The 22,611-nt window shown below is 46.5% G+C and overlaps 1 protein-coding gene across 3 annotated transcripts; it reads left to right on the forward strand.

Annotated features, from left to right (window-relative positions):
- The first annotated feature begins 1,407 nt into the window (after nt 1-1,407).
- On the forward strand, nt 1,408-21,957 carry IFNLR1 (interferon lambda receptor 1). Of its 3 annotated transcripts, none has more exons than XM_084814411.1 (7): nt 1,408-1,555; nt 4,118-4,311; nt 9,411-9,604; nt 11,544-11,692; nt 15,205-15,358; nt 17,020-17,135; nt 19,165-21,957. In XM_084814411.1, exons 2-7 carry the CDS (start codon nt 4,127-4,129, stop codon nt 20,065-20,067), a joined length of 1,701 nt encoding a protein of 566 aa, XP_084670537.1. In that variant the 5' UTR covers nt 1,408-1,555; nt 4,118-4,126; the 3' UTR covers nt 20,068-21,957. The 3 variants fall into 3 exon arrangements, with proteins under 3 accessions (XP_084670537.1, XP_084670538.1, XP_084670539.1); XM_084814412.1 differs by lacking the exon at nt 1,408-1,555 and adding an exon at nt 5,824-5,944 and having other exon boundaries at nt 4,201-4,311; nt 19,165-21,951; XM_084814413.1 differs by lacking the exon at nt 1,408-1,555 and adding an exon at nt 5,824-5,944 and having other exon boundaries at nt 4,201-4,300; nt 19,165-21,951.
- Nucleotides 21,958-22,611: the final 654 nt, after the last annotated feature.

Raw genomic sequence — 22,611 nt, forward strand, 5'->3', positions numbered from 1 at the left:
TCATTGATCTCGCTCCTCTTCTTGCCACTTTGACTCTTTTCACAGAAGAAACTGAAGCGGAACACAGTGGGGTAATCTGATAGCTCATTATCTGTGATCTGTTTAAAAATGGAACAAAGGGCATTTCGTGCAGGACACACCTTGAATGATCACGTGTAAAGAGTCCGCAAACTTCCCTGAAGGAGCAATCTCATTCGCAGGATAAAAGCTCAGGGTGAAGGAGCCCTCTGAAGGAGGGCCCCTGATCCTCATGGGCAGGGAGCTCTCTGTGGTGTAAAACTAAAAATGGGGGAGTGCATTTTGGGGTTGGGGAGGGGGCTTCCTGTAATCTGGTTTTCAGAGACAGGTGCTAGAGCAGGGATCCCCAATCTTTGTGGGCCTGCGGGCACATGGGGCATTTGGGAAAAGTGCCCTGGGCTCCACCACAAATTGGCTGCAGTAGGCGGGTGAGGGGGGCCAACCACAGAAAAGTTGGGAGCACCCCCCACCCGTTATCTGTGCTTGTGTGTGTGCATGAATGTGCATCCCATGGGTGTGGTTCTCACTCTGGCCTCTCTCTCTCTTTCTAACTCCTCTTTCTTTCTTTTCTTCCTTCCTGTTTTCTCTCTGGCTCCTCCCCTCCCATTTTCTCCTTCTGGCTCCTTTCCTTTCTCTCTCTCTCTCTGTGTGTAGCTCCTCTTCCTTCCTTCCCTCTGAAGTATCCAGTGCATCACAAGGAGCAATTGCTGGAAAAAGCCCATTCAAGAGGGCGCGATGGGCGAGTGTGAAAGAAAGCCGGCAGTACAAGCGGGCTCGAAATCAATCTCTGCCATGAAAAGTTTCCCCAGCCCTCCCCAGACAACTGAGAAGGGAAGGCTCTCTTGGGAATCCCAGGAAGCAGGAAACTGGATGGGCCCCACCCCATGGTGGCCCCACCCTTAACAATTTCAAGCTTGCAGGGCTGACCCTGGCATACTGATCCACGTGAGGGTCCTGAGATCGAGGTTCAACATGTTCTAGGCCAGACGGCATGGCTTGGTTTCAAGGCTGCTTCTGTGTCTCTCCAGAAATTAACCATTGCTGATACGTTGTGGTGTGCATACAGAGAAACAAGGCTGTGTTTGTTTTCTTTGTATACTTACACTTCTTCCTCTTCTTCTTATATTTATACCCCGCCTTTTCCCCAGTACTGGGACACAAGGCAGCTTACAAAAATTAAAACATATACAATTAAAACATTTGAAAATATACAAAAGTTATAATATAAATTAACAATACAATTAAAATCATATTAAAACATTAAAACCGCATTTTAAAACAGCATTTTAGCAGCTTACCCCCAGGTTCCAGCTATGTCTCAAAGGCCTGCTGGGACAAGAATGTTTTAGTCTGGGAGGGAGCCATCCAGCCTCCCTGGGAACGTGTTCCACAGCCAATACGATGTTTGCTTTAGATACTAATGGACTTCCACGCTACCCCTGGTCTTGTTTTCCCTTTCTCCTTTCCTCTCTCTTTTTGCTTCTTCTCCTTGCTTTTTCAGTGAGAGAGTTAAACTTCCTCCTGGACCCTGACCCAGGTAAACCTGTTCTTTAAAATCAAGCCTGCTTCTATCAGAATAGCTCACATTCTCTGTCTTGGTGATGCAAAGATGTGATAAGAGTCTTGAGAACTAGCTTTCTAATATTGCATTATATTATTTATTTTCTATGCTGCCTTTCCACCAAAAAATAGCGCTCAAGGCAGCTAACAATAAGATCCAGATTAAAACCAATCTTAATTAAAATATACCATAAGAGAGACAGTGTTGGGTAGTGGTTAGTGTGTTGGACTGGGACTTGGGAGACCCAGGTTCTGTTCCCCACTCAGCCATGAAGCTCACTGGGTGACTTCGAGCCAATTACTGACTCTCAGCCTAATCTACCTCGCACGATTGTTGTGAGGATAAAATGTGGAGGAAAATAGGAGGATCGTGTATGCTGCCTTGGGTGGGATATAAATGTATAACAAATATATGAATGTAATAAATTAAAAAAAACACACAACTGCAGCAGAAGTAAACAACACCAACCAATTAAAAACTGCATCAGGCTAGTTTATATGCCAGAGGCCTCCAGAATAAAACATGGCTGCCATTGCAATGGGTCATTAACTGTACCTACGATAACTGAATGGATAGGGGAAAAAATGTAGGATTTTGTCCCTATGGCTAAATTAGCATGTTATATGGGAACAAGAAAAAGCCAGTGACAGGACAAAAGTATTATAAATTGAACTCCATTTTTTAATTATTGAAAAAAGAATTCCTTGCTTCCAAAAATACAGTGTTTTTTCCGAGCTTCTGGATTTTAATGATTATCTGATTTTTTAAAAAAAGTTACTCCCCACCCCAGCCCAGAATATAGCCTAAAACAGGCATATTGTTTACTTTTTTTAAAAACTAGAAGTGATTACTGTTTTAAAATTCTGAAAAGAATTATATCGGACTGTACACCAATTTCTTATTTGTTTTGTAAAACTCTTCTTATCTGTTTTGCTTTTGTTTTTGCAATACAAAAATATTTAAACAAGGGGGGAAGCTCCCTTCAGCAGACCAGCTTACATGCCAAAGGCCCGCCTGAATAAAAACATCTTTATAGACTACCAAAATGGCTGCTATTACAGCGGGTAATCGCAGTGTGTTTGTGTGCGGAGGGCGGGTGGGCTTGCATATTGTGAGAATACCTCCCCTTCCTTCCTCAGAGGAGTTAATGGCAGCCGTTCATTTATTCCATGGAATAAATTCTGCGTAAATTTTGGATATGCTGATGCATACGTATAGATCCAAATTTGGAAATGATTACTTTCTTAAATAGAAATACAGTGCATTTTAGCACAGTGAGGAAGGTTCTGACCAGGTGACCTGTGTGCCTGCTCAGTGTGCTGCTGTTGCACAGCTTCCGAGCCCTTCTTAGAGAGCGATCCTGTGGCCCCTGTACATTGTCTGGGGGGGCCATAGAATAGTTCAGATTCCTGAATCCGATGTCAGAGGCAGTGCTCCGAACTCAGACACAGGAGTCCGAGCTCCCCTCCCCTTCCCCCTCGTAGCTGGTGCTGAGAGAACCGTCACAAAAGCACCCTTGGAGGGAAGGTAAAGGGGGGCGTTCCCCTGGGCAGGGAGGGGATGGGATGGGAGGCCAGCTTACAAGGAATCCTCCAGCCTCCCCAGCTCCTTAATTCCCCCGCCCAATGCCTCAGCTAGATGGGTGAAAAGGCTTGGTAAGGAAGCTTACTGCATGGCCTTGGGCCAGGCACGTTCTCGGGAATGTTGTGAGGATAGAGTGAGAAACCCCGGGTAAGCCATCCCGAAATACATGAAAGAAGAGTGGGATCCATCTTTCTTTGTTTCTTTCTTGGAAGCTTTTTAAACCTTCTAAAAAGCCTCCCAAAGTGGCTCCCAAAGATGACAGGCTTAGGGTTACAATCTAAAGAAAACAACACAAAAGGAAAAGGGATTGAGAGGGGGAAGGAAAAAAGCAAGCTCAGGCACTAATTGTTAGTTATAATATTCTAATAGTTGCTCTTTCTGGCAGGGGAAGGGGAAGCAGGCTTCCTGCAGCTATTCCTTCTCTGGCCATTGTATGGGGTCATGTTGATCTCCCCCTTTTTACGTGATAAATAAACTCATAAGGAAGGGGAGATGGGAGATAAGAAAAAAGAATGACTATGAAAAGGGCAAAAGTTACAGTTTGCATTATTATTATTTTAATTGCTCCACCAATTTATGTAACGCTTCACAGAGTAATGTAAGCATTTCTTTTTTTACAAGAGGGTCCCTGCCCTAAGGATCCTACAATCAGAATTTCAAGAGCAAGGAGAGGAAGAGAGCAAAGAGAAGGGAGGTGGGGGAAGGGGCAAAGCTAACAAAAACACAAGAGACGGGAAGAACGGAAGAGGCCATGTGAAAGAATAGCTCTTCCTTTGGGATTACACTCCAAGGAGCCCCAAATTGCCAACACAGGCAAGGGAATAAATCTGCAGTCCCTAGCACAGGGCAGCGCTTCCCATGCAGATAAGGAGCGCAGGCCGCAATTGGCATGCTAACGGAGCTGTTTCCGCCAGAAGTGTGGCAGGTGACTGTGTTGCCTTTCCTGTCCTCCAGGGGGCTGCCATGTCTCCACATGTGCGCAGTGTGTCTGTTCCAGCCAGGAAGCCACAGAGCGAAAGTGAAAAGGTGAAGTTACCAGGTGAAAGGCAAGCAGCCAGCCAGCCAGCCTCCCTCCCTCCTGCTCTTCAGAATGTCCCCTCTGAGGGTCGGCATCCTGGTGGTTCTCGCTTCCCTCAGGCAAGCTCTAGGTACAGTACATAATCCCTGGGGCTGGTTTTGTCACCGGGTGAGCATCGGAAAGGTGTACCGAGAACGAAAGAAAGCCTGGTGTGTTTGTTTTGTCAACCAGCGTCTGCCCAGCAGCCAGACTTGGGCAATAGGTGTGTGGGAGGGGTGGGGTGGGAGATTTATGGCAAACAATTGATGGCCGTCGTGCGTGCGTGCACGCAAGGATAAGCCTCAGATTGGAAGTCGGCATCTCCAGAGCATGAGGATGAAAAGGGATATAGGAGTGTGTGGCTGAAAACTGGACAGACGGCCACCCTTGTTTCCCACATGCTCCCTATGGCAGGGAGCAGGACTGACCCAAGACATGTTGGTGTCTGACCAGGGGTGCAGCTTGGCAATTTTAGTCCCTGGACTAATGGCCTTGTTGGGGCGCAGGGGCTTTACTGTGGCCACATGTATTACTTAATTTGTGAGCCACACGACTAGCATTTCTCTCCCCACCCCGCCCTGCTGTTCCACGCTTGAAAACATCTACTTTACTGATTTGTTAGACAACAACAAAACTGTTTGTCAAGCCTGGTTTAAATGGGAAAAAAACCCACTCAGATTTAAATCCAAATGGGTTTCTTTTTACTTATTTACTTATTTAGTTTTTGTCTTTCTGTTGGTTGGGTTTTTTTTGTTTTTGTTCTGGAAAACAAAAAAAACCCCAACCAACAGAAAGACAAAAACAAAATAAGTAAATAAGTAAAAAGAAACCCATTTGGATTTAAATCTCATTATTGACAGAGGGTAGTACACTTAACATATACGTTAAGTATATGTGGGAGGGCTGAGCGGGAGAGGAGGCTGCTGTATGACACATTGGATGCGTTGTACAGGCATTTCCTCCTGCCCCAGAACGTCATCCCTTTTCGGCTGCTCTGCGCTCCTCTTGCGAGCGCAGAGGATAGGGCTGTACCATGCTGCCTCGGAGGCAGCGTGGAAGTTTCGGGAGGTCGGTTCTCCGGGAACTGACCTTGGAGCGCGGGCTCTGAGGTTGGTTCCCGGAAAACTAGATATCCTATGGCTGTCTAGCCGCTGTCTAGCGGCAATAGGATTGCTCCCTTAATTGATTAATCATAGATGTTCCAGTTTATTAATGATATAAATTCTAGTTTATTACTCTAATTTGCATAGGAGTAAAAGCAATATTTCTGAAGTAAGAAGTGTATTCTCTTTGTTCTGAGATGATGTGCATGAGCAGTTGCAGAAGGCAGCATCTTAGAAAAGGCATTCGTTCTGTGTGTGTGTAGCAGTGTAGTAAAGGCATTTGTTAATGAATGAGAAATCGAGAGTTTGAAGGGCTTCATCTGAGATAGGCCAGGATGTGAGACAGGGAAATGCCTCTTGTGACTTGTGTGTGAGTTAGCAGAAGGGTGAGCCTCCCCTGAGATTTTCTGCTTAAGCCACTTAAAAGTCTTGGCCCAGCCTTGGAGACAGAAAATGGATGAACCAGTCAGAGCATTTAAAGGAGCTTTGATTTCTGACAGGCGAAGAATTCCTGCAGCCGCCTCGTAACGTCACGCTTGTGTCGAAGGATTTCAACCTGTTCTTGATGTGGCTGCCAGCTGATGGGTACCCGCCCAAAGTCTCCTATGCTGTCCAATGGATGTGAGCACCAAAGGGAAGGGGAAACTGCTGAACCTCCCATTGCATTTTTCTGGGATACTACTATGTTTTAATTTTATTTATTATTTATATCTTGCCTTTGCAGTGTACGTAATCCTCCTCCTCCTCTCCATTTTATCCTCACAACAACCCTGTGGGGTAGGATAGGCTGGGAGTCAGTGACTGGCCCAAAGTCACCCAGTGAGCTTTATAGTTGAATGGGGACTTGAACCCAGGTCCAGCACTCTAACCACAGTACACTGGCTCTAACCACTACACCATATGGGCCATAAGGAATAGGAGGGGCCAGGGAAATATTCCCGTTGGCAAATCCTCTTCCATTTTTCTCATGCCAGTCGAACTAGGCTCACCCACTTCTCAGAGCTGTTGAGAGGGAAACCTGCCCTTTGGCTGAACATGCTTTGTAAGATCAGTCACTGGTCAGAACATCTTAGCCCACAAGTCAGGTACAAGATGGGTGGGAAACAGATAGTGCTACAAGATAGTTCTTTTCTTTTTTATCTCTTAAAAATGTGTGTTTGTTGGGGTAAGTGCAAAATAAAACAACAAAATGGCATAAAAATATGAAGAAGAAAAATGAAAAAAAAATCCCATAGTGTCGTGTCTCCTGGGTCTGAGGCTCCACGCTGACCTGAGGAGAACTCAGATGTAGATGGCACTCAGTAAGCCCACTTCATGGGGAGTCCTTCTATAACATCCCAGCCTGAGGACATAGCTCTCCCATCATCTGAGGCTGACTGCCCTGCAGGGCCTCCTGTCCCTCAGCCACGCAGGAGCTTGAGACTGCAGAAACTGACACTGGCCCTTTAAGAACTGCAGTCAGCCTCCAGCAGGGGTGGAGCTTCTGACAGAAGCTCCGCCAGCCTTCTTAGGACCTCAGTTGACTGCAGTCCTTTGCTGGGACAACAGCGTCTTATGTCAGAGTGTGCCAGCCAGCACTTCCTGCAGTGAGCTGTCCAAGCTTCCGATGTGACTCCTGCCTTGCTTCGCAAGACCCAGAACTGACCGTGAATGCTGTAGCGCAGACCGCTTCCCCTGGGCCTCTCACCTAGCCAGAACCCAAAAGCACTTATCAAAATGTAGCAGACATTCATATTGTGATGGCTTCATGGAGGTAGTGGCACATTTCCAAATAAAAGATGTCGGCCTTGAACTTTGCATAGAATTCATACTTTCCAACTTGGAAGGCTTTCAGCTCTATAATTCTAGGTGTGGGTGTGTGTTGCAGGACAGGTGTGGTGGCGGCGAGCCATTTTGCTGGTGTAATGTTGCCATCACTGAGCCCTCACTTGCTCAGTACAGTTGAATTGCAGTGCTGTATGTTTTAGGACTTAAATGTTGCAGTTAAAAGGCAATGTGAAGCCTTTTCTTCTGTCTTTTCTTCCCTAGTGGATTTTTGTTCTGGGAAGAAAAAAGACGGAAGAAGCAGTGGGAAAACATGGGAGGACTACAAATGGAAGATGGTGATGTCTGGGCCCCTGGTAATATTTTGTGAATGAGGCAGGGCGATTACACTCTTGGACGTGAATAAGTGCTCACGTACCTTTGCTTATTTCAGACATGAACTTAGTTCCACAAACTGTTCAGTCACTTTCCCAGCTTCCTACTGGAGCTAGCCTTCTCCAACCTGGTGCCCTCTGGGTATGTTAGACTACAACTCCCATCAACTCCAGCCAATCAGTCAGACATATCTGGAGGGTGCCAGGTTGGGGCAAGCTGCCTTGGTGCTCCTTGTTCAGTAGTCGAGGTTACACAGAAGTGGGTTATCCCTCCTCTTGCTTCAGAGATAGGACTAGGGCCAACAAAGTTATCTAGGGAGGCCCTTCTCATTTGCCCACCTGTGAGAGCAGTCATGTGGGTGATCACATGTGAGAGGGTCTTCTCTGCAGTGGCCCCACACCTTTGGAACAAATTGCCATTGGAGGTCCGCCATACTCCGTCATTGCAGACTTTTAAGAAGGCCTTGAAAACATATTATTTTACCTTGGCCTTCTCTTGATATGACTGCTATTGTTGCTGTTACTGCTGTTAACATTGTTGCTGGTTTTATTGTTTGCTTGTATTGTTTTTATGTTTTTATCACTTTTTATATTTTAACTGTTTTTATGTATTTTATTGTTGTAAGCCGCCTTGGGAGGGCTTCTGCCCTGAAAGGCGGCCAAGAAATATTGTTAATAATAATAATAACAATAATAATAATAACAACAGTAATAATAACATATCTTGGGTTTCTTATATTTGGGGATCCTCTCTCAGTCCTCCCTGCACTCAAGCTACAGGGCTTTCATAGAGTTCTGGGCCTTTTTTTTTTTTTTTTTTGCACAGTGTTTGCGCTGCCAAGATCCTGTTTCAGCATTTGTTTATCTGACCCTGCCTGATGAGGTAAGGTAGCAGGTTTGAAAAATGCTGTTCTCTAGAACAGCCCCCTCCCCCAACCTTTTTGGGTCAATGGGCACACTTGGAATTTTGAGAGCATGGCCTTGGCAGTCTCACAAAATGCCTGCCACGGTGGGCATGGCCCTTCACAAACACTGACTTCCCAGAAGGCAAATTGGTGAAACTAAAAGAAAAGTAAGTTGTCTAAGAGAAGTGTCCGCAGGCACGTTTGGCCCACAGGCACCTTGTTAGAGACCCCAGCTCTAGAACGAATCTCTGCATAGGACAAGGGTGGACAGATGTCAGGCTTGCAGGATTTATGTTGGTTTTTTTACTAGAACCTTGAAATCCACTAGCTGGAGCCTCATGTGTAAAACCTACAATTAGAGTTGGGGTGGGCAAAGTGTGCCCCTCCAGATGTTTTAGTCTACAACTTCCCTTAGCCCTAGCCTGCATAGCCAGTGGTGAGGCATAATGGGAGTTGTAGGCCAAAACATCTGGAGGGCCACAAGTTGCCAATCCCTGAATTAGAGTTAAAGAATTTGCCCAGGAATTTATTTTAAGTACCAAAACTTAATGGAGTTCAGAGTCCTAGCACACAGAAATCCACTCCAGGTTACCCCAGGCTTGCTTCACCTTAGCAGGACAATTTAGGGCAGGTGAGGGGGTAATTTTGTTGCTGCTATTGTTAAATAAGTGGGAGTCAGAAATCCTTGCCAATCTACTGCAAATCACTCAAGAGATCTACCAGTAGTAGATCTAGATCTACCTTCTGGCCATCCCTGGTGTAGGACATTATACTATCTTGGCTATGACTCCATACGTGAAACCCAAATTCCCATTTCAGCCGCCAAGCTCACAGCGTGATCTTGGGCTGGTCACAAACCTTCCCTCCCACCTATCATTTAAAACCAATGGTAAATCCTTTGGGGGCTGAGTCTTGCAGAGCCTTTGTTCTAGTAAGCCCTGCTCTCTGCTGTCAATTAGATCCCAACTGTGACTGCTGAAATTGCCCCGTCCTGGGTGAATCTGAACGCTAACCCCACACTGCTGGTCTTGATTCATCTTTCAGGGACCCTTATGATGTTGAGTGGAAGGACGTCTCACATTGCAGAGACATCTCTGAAGCAGTCTGCAACTTAACGTGCGTCTCTCCAGAGCTCAACAACAGACACTGGGTCCAGGTGAAAGCTCAGATGAGGACTGGCACTGGAATCATCTCATCGGCATGGGTGCAGCTGAAAGACATAGAATACGCTGCTGATGGTATGTTTGGTACCCAAGTGTGAAGATGCTGAAGGGGGTTTTACTGATGCTCCTAAATGTTACTTTGTGAAGCTGCACTCTCTGTGCCAAAAGCCCTGGCAACTGGAAGAAAAGAAAACCCTCTGTATATGTTCAGAGGCTCTTTTCTCAGCCTGGCAGATATAGAGAAAACCCTCTGAAAATTCTTAGGGCACAATCTTATATATGTTTAGTTGGGAAAAAGTCCTACAACTTTCAGCATTCCCCAGCCAGCCATGCTGACTGGAGAATGCTGGGAGTTGTAGCACTTTCCCCCGCTCTAAACATGTATAGGATTGTGCCTTTAGCTGCTAATGAGGATGATCCTGGGCTCATGGGCAAGGTGGGGGTTGGGAGAGACTTAAGGTGATGATACAGCATGTATGCATATGATGCTTCACAAAACACAGGACAGATCCCTGCCCCAAGAGGCTTATAATTTACAATTTGGCACTGGAGAGACAACAGAGGAAGCAGGGAAAGGAAAGCAGGAGACAAATATGCCTTTTATTTCAGCTATACATATTTAGGGGTTGTTATAGATAGGGATGTCCATCACCAGGACCCAACGGATTCCTGTAGCACCCATGCCTAGGCTTGCATTTGCGAGCCGAGCCAGGGGTTTGCTCTTGAAATCTGGGAACTTTGGGGGGGGCAGGGGGTGTCCTGTGAAAAGCAATTTGCACCAGTTACAGTCATAATTTGCACAGATTACACAAATGGCAGCTTAATTTGCGTAAATTTCTGCCACAGTTTGAGGAATTTGCAGAAATTGCAGCCAGAATGTCTATAATTTGGACAAATTACAGCTAACTTTGTGCAAATTACAATTGTAATTTGTGTAAATTGCAAATAAAAAATAAACAAGTACACTTTTTTTTAAAAATCGGAAATCCGCGAGTTAGCCCTTTTCAGTGCAGATCGAGTCAGGCCAGCTTGTGGGAAATGAACCAAAGTCTGGGGGCCAAGCTGACTAAAGCTTGACGAACTTCCCCCTCTCCCCAGACAGATTCCTCCAACATCCCTAGTTATAGAGTACAGCATGGGGAAGGAGGGGGTTGTGCCAAAGACTTCAAAGAAAAGTTGGGTTTTGAGGAGGGTTTTGAAGAAAATAAACAAGGTGGCATCAAAGAGGCATTCTGGGAGGCAACTCATGGCCTCTGGGAGAGCTAGGGGCAAAGGGAGGACTCTTGAGGGAGACTTTCAGAGGGCTGAGGGTGGTGGAGCTGAAGGAGTGAAAGTCACAGGCAGAGATTTATTGGCATATAAGAGCAGAGGGATGAGGAGGGGACACAAGGCCATTTGGGGTGGGGGGCTTTGAAGGTAAGGACAGGGAACTTGAGCTGGATCCAGAAGCAGCCAGGAAGCCAGTGGAAGAATTTAAGGAGGGCCTTCAACAAGAGAGGCGATGGAAGCTGGTGGCTCCAATGTCAGTGGAGGGGTGGATCCACTCTGGGTTTTGGTCAGAAACAGACTCTAAAGGAGCTTTCTAAGGTTCAGAGGCCAAATAGGTTCAGCACCTTGGATAGCTCCTTTGAAGTTCGTACTGGTTCTGACCGAAACCCGGAGCACCCCACTGACATTGGAGCCACCAAAATTACTTTGGCGGCAAAATCCAGGACCCTGAAGAGAGGGTTGAGATGTGACAACCAAAGGCCAGAGAGGAGAAGGTTGCACAAGTCAGGCGAGAGATGTGCTAGGCGTGAATCTTGTTGTACAGGGAGCTGTCTTTTTTCTTTCTTTTGTAATGTTTGTAATATAAGAGAGTGTACAAGGAGAGTTTGAGGTTGTGCAAGAGACCACGGGTGCTGGTTCAGCGCAACCCAGCCATCTCACTTGCCATGCCCAGAGATGAGTGCAGATCTTTCTCTTGTCTTTGTTATCTTGATATTGCCCTCAATCCGTGCCCAACCATTTCCAGTGCAACTCACTCCTCCAATTCTACAAGTACGAAAGACCGAAAACAGACTTCTAGTGAACACTACTTTCTCCTACCCATCCTGTGTGAAGGACATCTTTCAACATCTGACCTACGACTTGGAGCTTTGGGCAGTTGGAACAGAGAAAATAGTGAGTAGAAGATGGATATGCAACTTGCAAACTGTCTAAGGAAACATAACTTGAAAGCTACTATCTTAGATATGTAACATTCTTCCCCATTGTAGGACTTCCTTGAGAACTATTTATCAACTTGTATCCCACCCTTCCTCCAAGGACTTTCAGTTAAAACCCCCCAATTCAAACATCATCTCCCCAAAAGCACTTTGTACAATCCTCTTCAGAATTCAGGAGTATGATTGCAAGTTCTGATATGTTAGCTTTGTACACACAGGAATTCTGGAACTCTTGTCCAAAGGAGGCCCGTCTCACTTTCTTGCTAATGACCTCCTGGAAGATGGTATAGAATCATACAATTATAGAATAGTAGGGTTGGAAGGGGCCTACAAGGCCATCGAGTCCAACCCCCTGCTCAATGCAGGAATCCAAGTCAGAGCATCCCTGACAGATGGCTGTCCAGCCTTGTCTTGAATGCCTCCAGTGTGTTGCTCTAACAGTCAGGAAGTTTTTCCTGATGTCCAGCCGGAATCTGGCTTCCTGTAACTTGAGCCCATTATTCCATGTCCTGCACTCTGGAATGATCGAGAAGAGATCCTGGCCTTCCTCTCTGTGACAACCTTTCAAGTACTTGAAGAGCGCTAGCATATCTCCCCTCAGTCTTCTCTTCTCAAGGCTAAATATGCCCAATTCTTTCAGTCTGTCTTCATAGGGTTTTTTTTCCAGTCCCCTGATCATCTTTGTTGCCCTCCTCTGAACCCTCTCCAGTTTGTCTGCATCATTCTTAACGTGTGGTGCCCAGAACTGGACACAGTACTCCAGATGAGGCATAACCAGTGCTGAGTAGAGAGGAACTAGTACTTCCTGGGATTTGGAAGCTATGCTTCTATTAATGCAGCCCAAAAGAGCATTTGCCTTTTTTGCAGCCACATCACATTGTTGGCTCATATTCAGCTTGTGATCGACAACAATTCCAAGATCCTTCTCACTTGTAGTGTTGTTGAGCCACGTATCCCCCATCTTGTAACTGTGCATTTGGTTTCTTTTTCCTAGGTGCAGAACTTGGCATTGATCCCTATTAAATGTCATTCTGTTGTTTTCTGCCCAGTGCTCCAGTCTATCCAGATCATTTTGAATTTTGTTTTTTTGTTTGGGTTTCATCACTTGGGTCGTTCATTAAAAGCCGAAGTGGTGAGCAGGAGGGAGGCAGCCTGCCCACTGGCTCGCTCCCACATGCCCCACCAGTTCCTGGGTTAATTAACTCAGGAATTGTCCATGATGTGTGAACTGGATCTTAGAGTCAACGCTTACAGAGCTTGAAGGGATCCTGTAAAGGACCCTTGAAAACCATTCAGAACAAACCCAAACATGTAACAATATTTTAAATATTTTGTTGCTTATGCATTATGCCTTTCTGCTGTTGTTATTGTGCTTTATGTTACGGGGGGATTTTTTAAATGGTTAAATTATTCATTTCTTGGTAGCCACCCAGAATGAGCTGCCTTTAGTGCCATTTTCCTGGTATACAAATACAGGGATACAAATAAAATAAATAAATAAAAACATTCAGAGATAGGTCAGGATATAAAGGTTTTAGAATAAATAAATGAACTAAAATATTTGCAATGAAGCATACAGCCCTCCCCTCCCTGGTGTCCTCCAGAAGTGTTGGACTATAACTCCCAGAATCCCCCAACTGCATACCAGGCTTGGATTTCTCCACTGTGCTACAGTCCCATGTACATTTGAGAAGAGAGGTCATTGTCTCTTTTGGATGCCCATCCACCTTGGCCCTTAGACAGCAGGGCTGGAAAAGACCCTTCTGCTTGAGATCTGCTGATTGCCAAAATAGGGTAGCCCAGACTGGGCTGGAGGAGCTATTGGCCCACGTCAGGCAGTCTTTCATGCCCTAGCATCAGCAGGTTGTTCGGCAGTAAGGCCAGGAATGTGTTCTACACGCACATTTCGGACGGCTGCCTTTTGAAGCGCCCTTGCTCCATTGCTTTTCATAGCTGCCTGAAATGCAGAAGTTTCCCAGGCAAAGATTCCCTCCCCCACACCCTTCGCTTTATCTTCATGCCAAGAAAAGCTTCACCTGCTAGGTTTCTGCCAGTCTCACTGTTAAAAAAAAACATGGGAGGAGAGTGAGTAAAGCAGGGGTGGGGAACCTCAGACCTGTGGGCAAATCTGGCCTTCCTGGGGTCTCAGTCTGGCCCTCCAGGCTTCCCCAGATGGCCACGCCCCCTTTCCTTGGCCCCACTACCTTTCCCCCCAACCACTAATCATTTGGTGGTTTCCTGCCTTGAACACATTTTGTTTTTCATTCTAAAAAGTTGAAATGTCTCTCCTAAGGCTGAGTTACTGGCAGTATAGAGCTTGAAGATAAAATATGCGTTATCTTTTGGGCCCACCCCTTTGTCTCTGGCCCCGCCCACCATCGAATGTAGCCCTTGAGAGCTTCTCCAAAATGGAATTCGGCCCTCGGGCTGGAAGAGGCTCCCACCTGTGCAGTGAAGGAAGTTGGCTACCTGAGTGTTAATCTGAGGTCCACCACGATTCGTCTTGTTCTTGGGCTGCTTTGCAGCTCAGCCAAGGTGATGTTTCTGCTGATCCCTCTCTTGATTTCTAGGGATGTCGGAGAATTTCTCCACGAATCTCCGGGAGGCCGAATGCCAACACATTCGGCCCCCCGAAATTGGTGGAGAAACGGTCCGCCCCCCCCCCGGGGATGGGACTTACCTTTGGCGAATGTCCCTCGCGGCGGCGGCTCCCGGCGGCGGCAGCGGCCGGTCTTCCAACCAGCTGCTGCCACCGCCATTTCCAAGTAAAAACAACAATAACAACAACAACAAACGTGATCGGCTACGTAAAGATTTACGTAGCCTATCACGGCTAGATTTTCAAAAACCACCGTGATAGGCTACGTAAATCCTTACTTAGCCTATCATGGCTGACTTTGGGGGAAAAAAAAAAGCGCGTACGAAATGGCGGTGCCCATGGGCGCCGCCATTTGTGTTCCTTATTTGGGCACGTGTAGTCTACGTAAACATTTACGTAGACTACGGCGAAAATAAGGGCAACGCTATTTGTGTTGCCCTTATTTTCGCCGTAGTCTACGTAAATGTTTACGTAGACTACATGTGCCCAAATAAGGAACGCAAATGGCGGCGCCCATGGGCACCGCCATTCGCGTACGCGCTTTCCCCCCCCCCCAAAGTCAGCCATGATAGGCTACGTAAGGATTTACGTAGCCTATCACGGCTGACTGCAGGGACGCAAACGGCGGCGGCTACGGCCGCCGCCATTTGCGTCCCGGCAGGAGATGAGATTCGCAGCCGGGGAGACGGGGCGCTCCCCCCCGGCCAGAATTTTGGCGGGGAGGGACAGGGCGCCTCCCCCCCCCACCAAGAATTTCGCGGGGAGAAACGGAGCACCTCCTCCCTACCGCGAAGCAAGCTGCGGGACCAGGTAAGGGACTTTCGTCCATCCCTATTGATTTCAAGACTTTTTCTTTCTTTACCTGCCAGATGAGGTACAGCAACAGGAAGGAGAAGGCACTGGATATCAACACTATAGCGTTAAGCAGCGGCAATTACTGCCTCCGCGCCCGGACCTTCTTCCCCACAAACAAGAAATGGAGCAACTTCTCCGAGCCCAGTTGCACATTGTTGCATGAAAAAGGTACAGCCTGAAAGGAGGAGCACAGGCTTCAAGGCCAACTTTTCATATTTGCCCTGATCCGGTAAGCTCAATCCGTGTGCAGTGGAGGCTGGTGGCTCTGATTTTAGTGGGGCTGTGAATCCATTCTGGGTCTCAGTCAGACCCAGCCAGAACTCTAAAGGAGCTATCCAAGGTGCTGAACATATTTTGGGTATATGGTTCAGCCCTTGGATAGCTTCTTTAGAGTTCTGGCTGGTCAAGAATGGATTCACAGACCCACCGAAATCAGAGCCACCAGCCTCCACTGGGACAAGCTTCTGCACGGGCAGCTGATAATGATACAGATGAGTCTGCCCCATGATCATTACTGTCCACTAAAATGGTGGGCCGTGTCTCTTGTTGGGTGTGGGAACAGTTTCCTGTAACCTCAGCTGAAGGGAAGGGGGTTTATCATGCACCCTGAGTCCTTCCCCCCATCCTGACTCCCTTCAGTCTAAGGCAGAGCTGCAGGGGACTCCTCCCTGTCTCTCCCTTCTTCTAGCTTTCATCACCAGCTCCAAAGCTTCCCCTTCTTTAAGTACATAAGAAGAGCCCTGCTGGATCAAACCAAGGGTCCATCTAGTCTAGTCCAGCATTCTGTTCACACAGTGGCCAACCAGCTGCCCACAGGAAACTCACAAGCAGGACATGAGTGCAGCAGCACCCTCCCACCCATATTCCCGAGGAACTGGTGTACCGAGGCATAGTGCCTCTGATATTGGAGGTAGTAGCATATAGCCATCAGGACTATTGTTGTTATTTGTCGTTAACATCTATATACCACTGTACTGGTTGAAAAGTCATCAAGGCGATGTACAACAATTTAAAGCAATAAATCGCTGCAACCATTAAAGACAAGAACATAAAAAACATAAAAAACAGTACAAACAGCAGAACATTAAAAGTGGCACATTTAAAAGGCTAAATGGAAATGATGCATCTTCACACCCTTTCTAAATGCCAAGAGAGTGGGGCCCAATCGCAGTTCTTAAGGGAGCGCATTCCGCTGTCTGGGGGCAACACAGGAGGAAGCCCTTTATGCATGCCCAGCAAAGGGGCCTCTGCGGGTCATGGTGCCCTCAAGAAGGCCGCTCCTGCAGATCTTAATAGCTGGGCAGGTTCATAGTGAGACAGGCGGTCCCTTAGATAGTCAGGTCCAAAGCCATTTAGGGCTTTAAAGGTTAAGAGCAAGACCTTGAACTGAGCCCGGAAAGCAACTGGCAGCCAGTGCATGTCTTTCAGGACTAGTAGCTTTTGATAGCCTTAACTTCCATAAATGTTTTCTTCTAATCCCCTTTTTAAAGCCATCCGTATTGGTGGGCATCACTGCATCTTCTTTGCTCCTGAATCCTCATTCTCTTTCACTTTCCTTGCTTGCCCGTAGCCATAGCTTCTCCACAAGAATCATGTTCTCTTGCCCTCCGCTTCCTCAGCATCTCCAGGAAGGGCTGAGAAAGAGCCCTGTGTGACACCCTGGAGAGCTAGCGCCATTCAATGTAGACAATAGTGAGCTTGATGAACCAACGGTCCTATATTGCAAGTGATAGGTCAGATGCCCTCCATTCCAAATCCCCATATTTTAGTATATGAAAGATGTTTTGTGCTCTTTTAACTGCTTGGGTTTTTTTTCTTTTCATTTGCAGCAGAAAACTGGACATTGGTTGCCCTTCCATTGCTACTCATGTTGTCTGCCGTTGCCTTTACTGTCATCCTGTGGTACAAGAAGATGGTTAAGCAAGTCAAGATGTCTCAAGCTTTGGTATGGGAAGTATAGCAGGCTCTTGAAATAGAAGTTAGTTGCCCCGCCCCGGCTGCAGTTAGCATCTGTTCTGTGATTCTTGCCCTGGGCCAGGTCCATTCCTCTTCCCAGAGTCTGGGAAGGGCAGCCAAGGGCAGGGCAGCCAAGGCAGACCACTGACAGGCTGAGGCTTCCTCCGCTCAAGAGATGACCCACAGACAGATCTGAGTTAGCTGTGGAGCGCATTTGGACAACTCTCGACTTCACCTTCTGCCATTTTAAGGATCTCCATCACCGCTTTCCCTTTGCTTGTTGTTCCCATAACCGACGGGTAGGGAAGCTCAGGCTTGTGGATCAGATGTGGCCCTCCTGGGTTCCCAGTCCTTTCTCCCACCCACCAATTGTTTGGTGGTTTTCCAGCTTTTGCAGTTTCCCCCCCTTCTAAAAGATTGAAATGCCTCTCCTGAAGCTTAGTGACTGGCATCCAGAGCTTTAAGCTACAACATGCTGGTAGTTCTGGTGTTTTGAGTCTCATCCCTTTTGCCTTCAGCCCCACCCACCCTGGAATGCGGCCCCCAGGAGCTTTTCCGAAATGGAATTTGGCCCTCGAGGTAAAAGAGGTTCCCCATTCCTGAGTTTAACCAGAGCACTCCTGATGGCAGTGGTTTCCAATCCATGTTCCCAAGAGCCCTGGCTTTTCTCCCAAGCCTTTTGGGGGTTCCCTGATGAGAAGAACAGTCATGGAAGACAGCTCCTCACAGCCAGTGGTCTTCCCTATGCAATGGGTAGTTGTAGGGCAGTGTTGGTTGCATTGTAGATCATGCTCTCGGCTCAAGTGGAACAACCGTGAGGCCCCACTACTGCCCTGCACAAATCAACTGCGAGCCCTAGAAAATACCCCTGAATCTTCTGCAGTGTGATAGGGATGACTTGGCAGACATTTTAGGTAGGGTTCCTCAGTAAACAGGTTGACATGGAAAGTATTTGCTGAGGATAAAAGGTTTGGAGAAAACTGACTGCCTTATTGCAAAGCCAGGGAAAAGTCCTAGCACCACCTGCTGAGACGTAAATGTGCATTTCAGTGGATTGCACCACAGCTCAATTAAATGCTGTGTGCTTTGAATGAACCACAGAAGCAGCAGGGAGATGGTGTTAATAGAAATGTGGAGGAGCTGGAAATGGCCACTGAAGGAAGAAAAGAGCCAAATAAGGTTCCTCTGGTAGCTCCAGTGAGCGTTTCGTTGAGTATCTCTGACAAAGCATGTGTATGACACTTAATCCCCACTTGACCCTGTTGATGGTAATCTGGCATTGCTGCTTCTTACTAGACCTGAAACAAATTTGTCCTCAAAACTCTGGTGATGTTGAATGAGAACTTTCACCAGTAGTTCTCTGAGCATGAAATATTTGATACCTGATATCCGTGATATTTATTATCATTTGACAGCTGGCATTACGAACATGTGATGCTGTCTTATACTGAGCCAGAGCATTGCTCTGTCTGATCCAGCACTGCTATCAGCAGCCACTGTCCAATGTTCTTTTTCTGAGTCAGTGGCCTGGAGATTGAAGGTGGGCCCTTCTGCATGTAAAGCAGGTCCCTGTGCCCTGAGCTATGTGAGCCTTTCTCATAGCTTGTTGCTTTTAATAGTCAGTCTTTAACAGCTGATAGGATTTGATAAGTGACATGCAATGGTACATAACTTTTCACACTTGACAACTCATGAGATTTCATATTTGGTGCCTGCCTAACTCAAAAAAAACTAAGGGTTGCAAACAAGAGCAGAGGACTTGGGTTTTGAGTGAGAAACGTCATACTCAAAATCTTGAATGGTGCAACCGACAATGTTGCTGTATTTGAACTATGCAAATATTTGTTCCTGCTCTTCTTCGCCCATGACTTGGTAATCACCCCAGCTATTAATCATTACCAAGATCCATACTAGTTTAAAATGGTTTGTTTGTTTGTTTGTTTGTTTTTTAAATCCAGAATTAAAAGGTCGAGCCAGATACTTCTAAACAGTCAACTGCCTTCTCTTTCCCTAATCAGGATTTTTCTAGGTACAAAAGTCCAAAGAAGCTGCTGGAATTTGGTGAAAGGGAATTGATCAAGGTGGATGCCCTCATGTGCACAGGAGTGCCTTTCGTGTCAGGAAAGAGAAGCAGGCTTGGCCCCCAAATATACTCAACATTCTCCCCATCTGTGCATTCACTGTCAGAAGAAGATGAGGACGATGATGCGGATGACAGTGGGAGCCCCATACCTTACACTGAAGTGCTTCGATTCCAAAGGAAAGGCACTCACTGCCAAATGGTCGGCACAGGTCAGAAAGCACCAGACCCATCTTCCGGATCCGGAAGCTGTCAGGCAACGGAAGGGTGCTGGACAGATTTAATAGTGCCAGGACCCTTCATTTCGGCTGAGTGCATGACAGGGGAGGATGCTTCTGGGTTCCCAGAGAGTAAGAGGACCTCATTTTCTGAGGGTTCTTCTGTGGAAGAATCGCTTCGGTTTCCCAATTGTCCAGCTGCTGGAGGAGAAGGACAGGAAGACATGGATGGGGGTATAGATGTTTTGCTTCAGTTGCCCACACTAGTGGGAAGACCTGACTGTAACTTTCCCACTGGGATGCAGTGTGTGGCTGCAGGAGGCCATCCTGAAGCCAACCATGGAAGATTAGAAGGCTCAGACATAGCTTCATTTGGGTTACAAAACAAATGGGACTCCTTTGAGTTCCTCACTGAGAAGCAGCTTATAGACGAGAGAAGTTTTGAAAATGACTCTAGTGGTTGTGGAAGACATATGGTAGAAATCCCTCTTTTGAATGTGTCTTGTGTGGGCTTGGAAAATGGGGTACTGGGAGGAAACGGAGACTTGGAACTGGACAATGATCCAGAACCTATATTTCATGATTATCAGCCTAGGCACGTGCATTATATTTCAAGAACCTGAATTGGACAACTGGTTGTTGTTGTTCAGTCATTAAGTTGTGTCCGACTCTTCGTGACCCCATGGACCATAGCACGCCAGGCCTTCCTGTCCTCCGCCCTCTCCCGGAGCGTGCTCAAGTTCATATTCGTTGCATTGGTGGGATGACCGGTATCCACCTAAAAATGATGGGAGTAACTCTAGAGGTTTTCCTCACCAAGACCAAGGTTGTGAATTTTGCACTAAAAATCCCAGGAGAGCCAAAAGAAGGAATCACAAATTCTGTGTCCATAACATAATGTTCTAATTAGACTTTTTAAAAAAGTATTTCACTCAGAGCTGTTGGTTTATGACAGTAAGAGGGGCAGGAAGTGCAGTTGAATTGTACTTCCTGTTTCCCACGTTTTTCCATCATGTCCAAAGGCAGTCTTTTGTTAATCAGAAATGTGTGGAAAAAGAAGCATAACTGACCCATGCTTCCTATTTCCTCCACTTATCATTATATCCCAAACAGCTCTCATTGCAGACTTTGCATTGGAAATTGGAATTTCTCTCCCAAATGGAGTCATGTGTGCTTGTCTGGGGTCCATCGAGCAGGCAGAAGCCAATCCCAATGTAAGCTGGCTCAGATTGAGGGAATCTGTCTATGTGTCATCTGCAAGGCTGAGAAAATTGATATGGTGGAGTAGGCTGAACAGAGGTGGATAATTGAGGAAGAAATGTGTAGTGTGGGGAAAGAGAAGTCATCAAATGGGTTTGGAGGCACAGCAAAGCAGGCCTGAGAAACCACTAGCGGAGAAGGGGAGTTCTGAGTTGCAGGAACTAGGTCACCAACAGGATATCCAGGGTTGTGTTCCCTGTTGAAGGAACTTAAGTTTAGATAATATCCCCCCATCCTAGCCAGCCAATCAAGAGATGAGGCCCTGAACCAATCCAGGCCTAAAGAATGCATGAAGAACCTTTGGCAGGTAGAGAGGCGCTGCAGCTCCTCAAGGGTAGCTGAATATTAAAGGATTTCTCTCCTTCGACCAAAAGTACTCAGCTTTGGGACCCATCAGTGCCAGAATCTAAAGGCAGTGTAGTAGTGGCTTAATGAACCATACATCAAGAGTTCGGAGCGCTTCATCTGAGACAGGATTTAAACTCCTGATGTTGGATGTTCTGCAATATTTAACATGTTTACACAAGACAGCAATTGTAAGTGTTTTATTTAAAGATAAAATTTTCTTACAGAAGTCTAAAACAAACTCCCAGAACTTGACAGAGAGTGGAGGTGGTTGCAAGAAATACAAGGTGTGTCTTTTATGGTGGCTGTTTTATCTCACTCCTGGTCAACAACAGGTGTTCAGGGCACACACTGTCATGCTTTGTTGGGGCTTGAGGTTTGCCAGGTCAAGGCCAGTCAGACAAAGTCACTCAAGGCAGGTCTCTCAGAGCAGGACTCAGGACCTTGGAAAGCCTCCAGGTGGCCCTACTGACTGAGCTATAGAAAGGTGTTGCCTCCGAGTGGAGCTGAAATCATCTGAGGAATTATAAAGGCAGGCAAGGCCTCTTCTGGGTTGGGCTTCACCTCCTTGAAGGAGCCAGCTGTGTTCCTTAAAACAGTCCTCCTCTGATTCTGAATCCTTTGGCTTGTGCAATATCTAGGATAGCCTTCTCCATCCTTGTGCCTTCCAGATGTTTTAGACTTCAACTCCCATTAGCTCAACCTAGTATGGTCAATGATCGGGATGCTGGGGTTGTAGTCCAAAACATCTGGAGGGCAGCAGGTTGGAGAAGACTGGTCTAGGAGATGGAAGAGCTGCTGTGGACTCATCTCTGAGTCCAAGGATAGTGGCACGGCTGCGTCCTTTGGACAGGAGGACCTGGCAGAAGGCACTGAAGCCTCCACCCCATAAAAATGGTATGAACCTCATCTGTGTCTTTCTTGGAGCACTGTAGGATCCCAGGATCAGGGGCTGTGGCATACTGTCTTTTGAACAGTTAGACATGTGTCCCAATTGCAAATTGAGAACATGGCATAATTCAGGTGTGTGTTTTTTAAACGCAGAATCACAGTCAAACCATTCACGGGTCAAATTTCAATGTACATCCATCAGTTCAGTAGGTTGAAGTCAGCATGCGAACATGCAGTAGTGGAGTCCACTAGCAATCCTTGGGGAACAATCAGTGGAGAAGAAACTTGTGGAAAGTTAACTATTGCAGAACCTAATTCACTGCAAAGTGATAGTATTTTCTTTAGCTGCAACTATGCAAATCTTCCCCCATAGTGAAGAGCATGTGGGGAGAAAGACTTATCTTCCACTTCAGATAATTATTATTCAGATTATTATCAAATAAGGTAGTTTTAACCATAACGAATATTTCTACATCTGCTATGAGGATTTGGCCTTCCTAAAGAATGTTAGGAGAACAAACAAATGATAGGTTTGTTTTTTACACTGCAATCCTGTGCATGTTTATTTGGAATTAAAAGTTGCAGGGCTTGCTCCCAAGTGAATGTGCATAGGTTTGCACTGTTAATTTGATAGATTTATCTATGTAGAAGTGCAACTGTTGCAGCTGGCA

The sequence above is a fragment of the Heloderma suspectum genome, chromosome 10 (genome assembly GCF_057233095.1).
Source record: "Heloderma suspectum isolate Gila_16-S chromosome 10, 16-S_ref, whole genome shotgun sequence".
NCBI classification, from domain to species: Eukaryota; Metazoa; Chordata; class Lepidosauria; order Squamata; family Helodermatidae; genus Heloderma; species Heloderma suspectum.

Excerpts from the sequence above, each read along its gene's own strand:
- IFNLR1 (XM_084814411.1), top strand. The coding sequence starts at position 4,127 with ATGTCTCCACATGTGCGCAGTGTGTCTGTTCCAGCCAGGAAGCCACAG. Across the intron at positions 9,605-11,543 it reads CATAGAATACGCTGCTGATG|TGCAACTCACTCCTCCAATT; the intron begins GTATGTTTGGTA and ends AACCATTTCCAG. Across the intron at positions 15,359-17,019 it reads CACATTGTTGCATGAAAAAG|CAGAAAACTGGACATTGGTT; the intron begins GTACAGCCTGAA and ends TTTCATTTGCAG.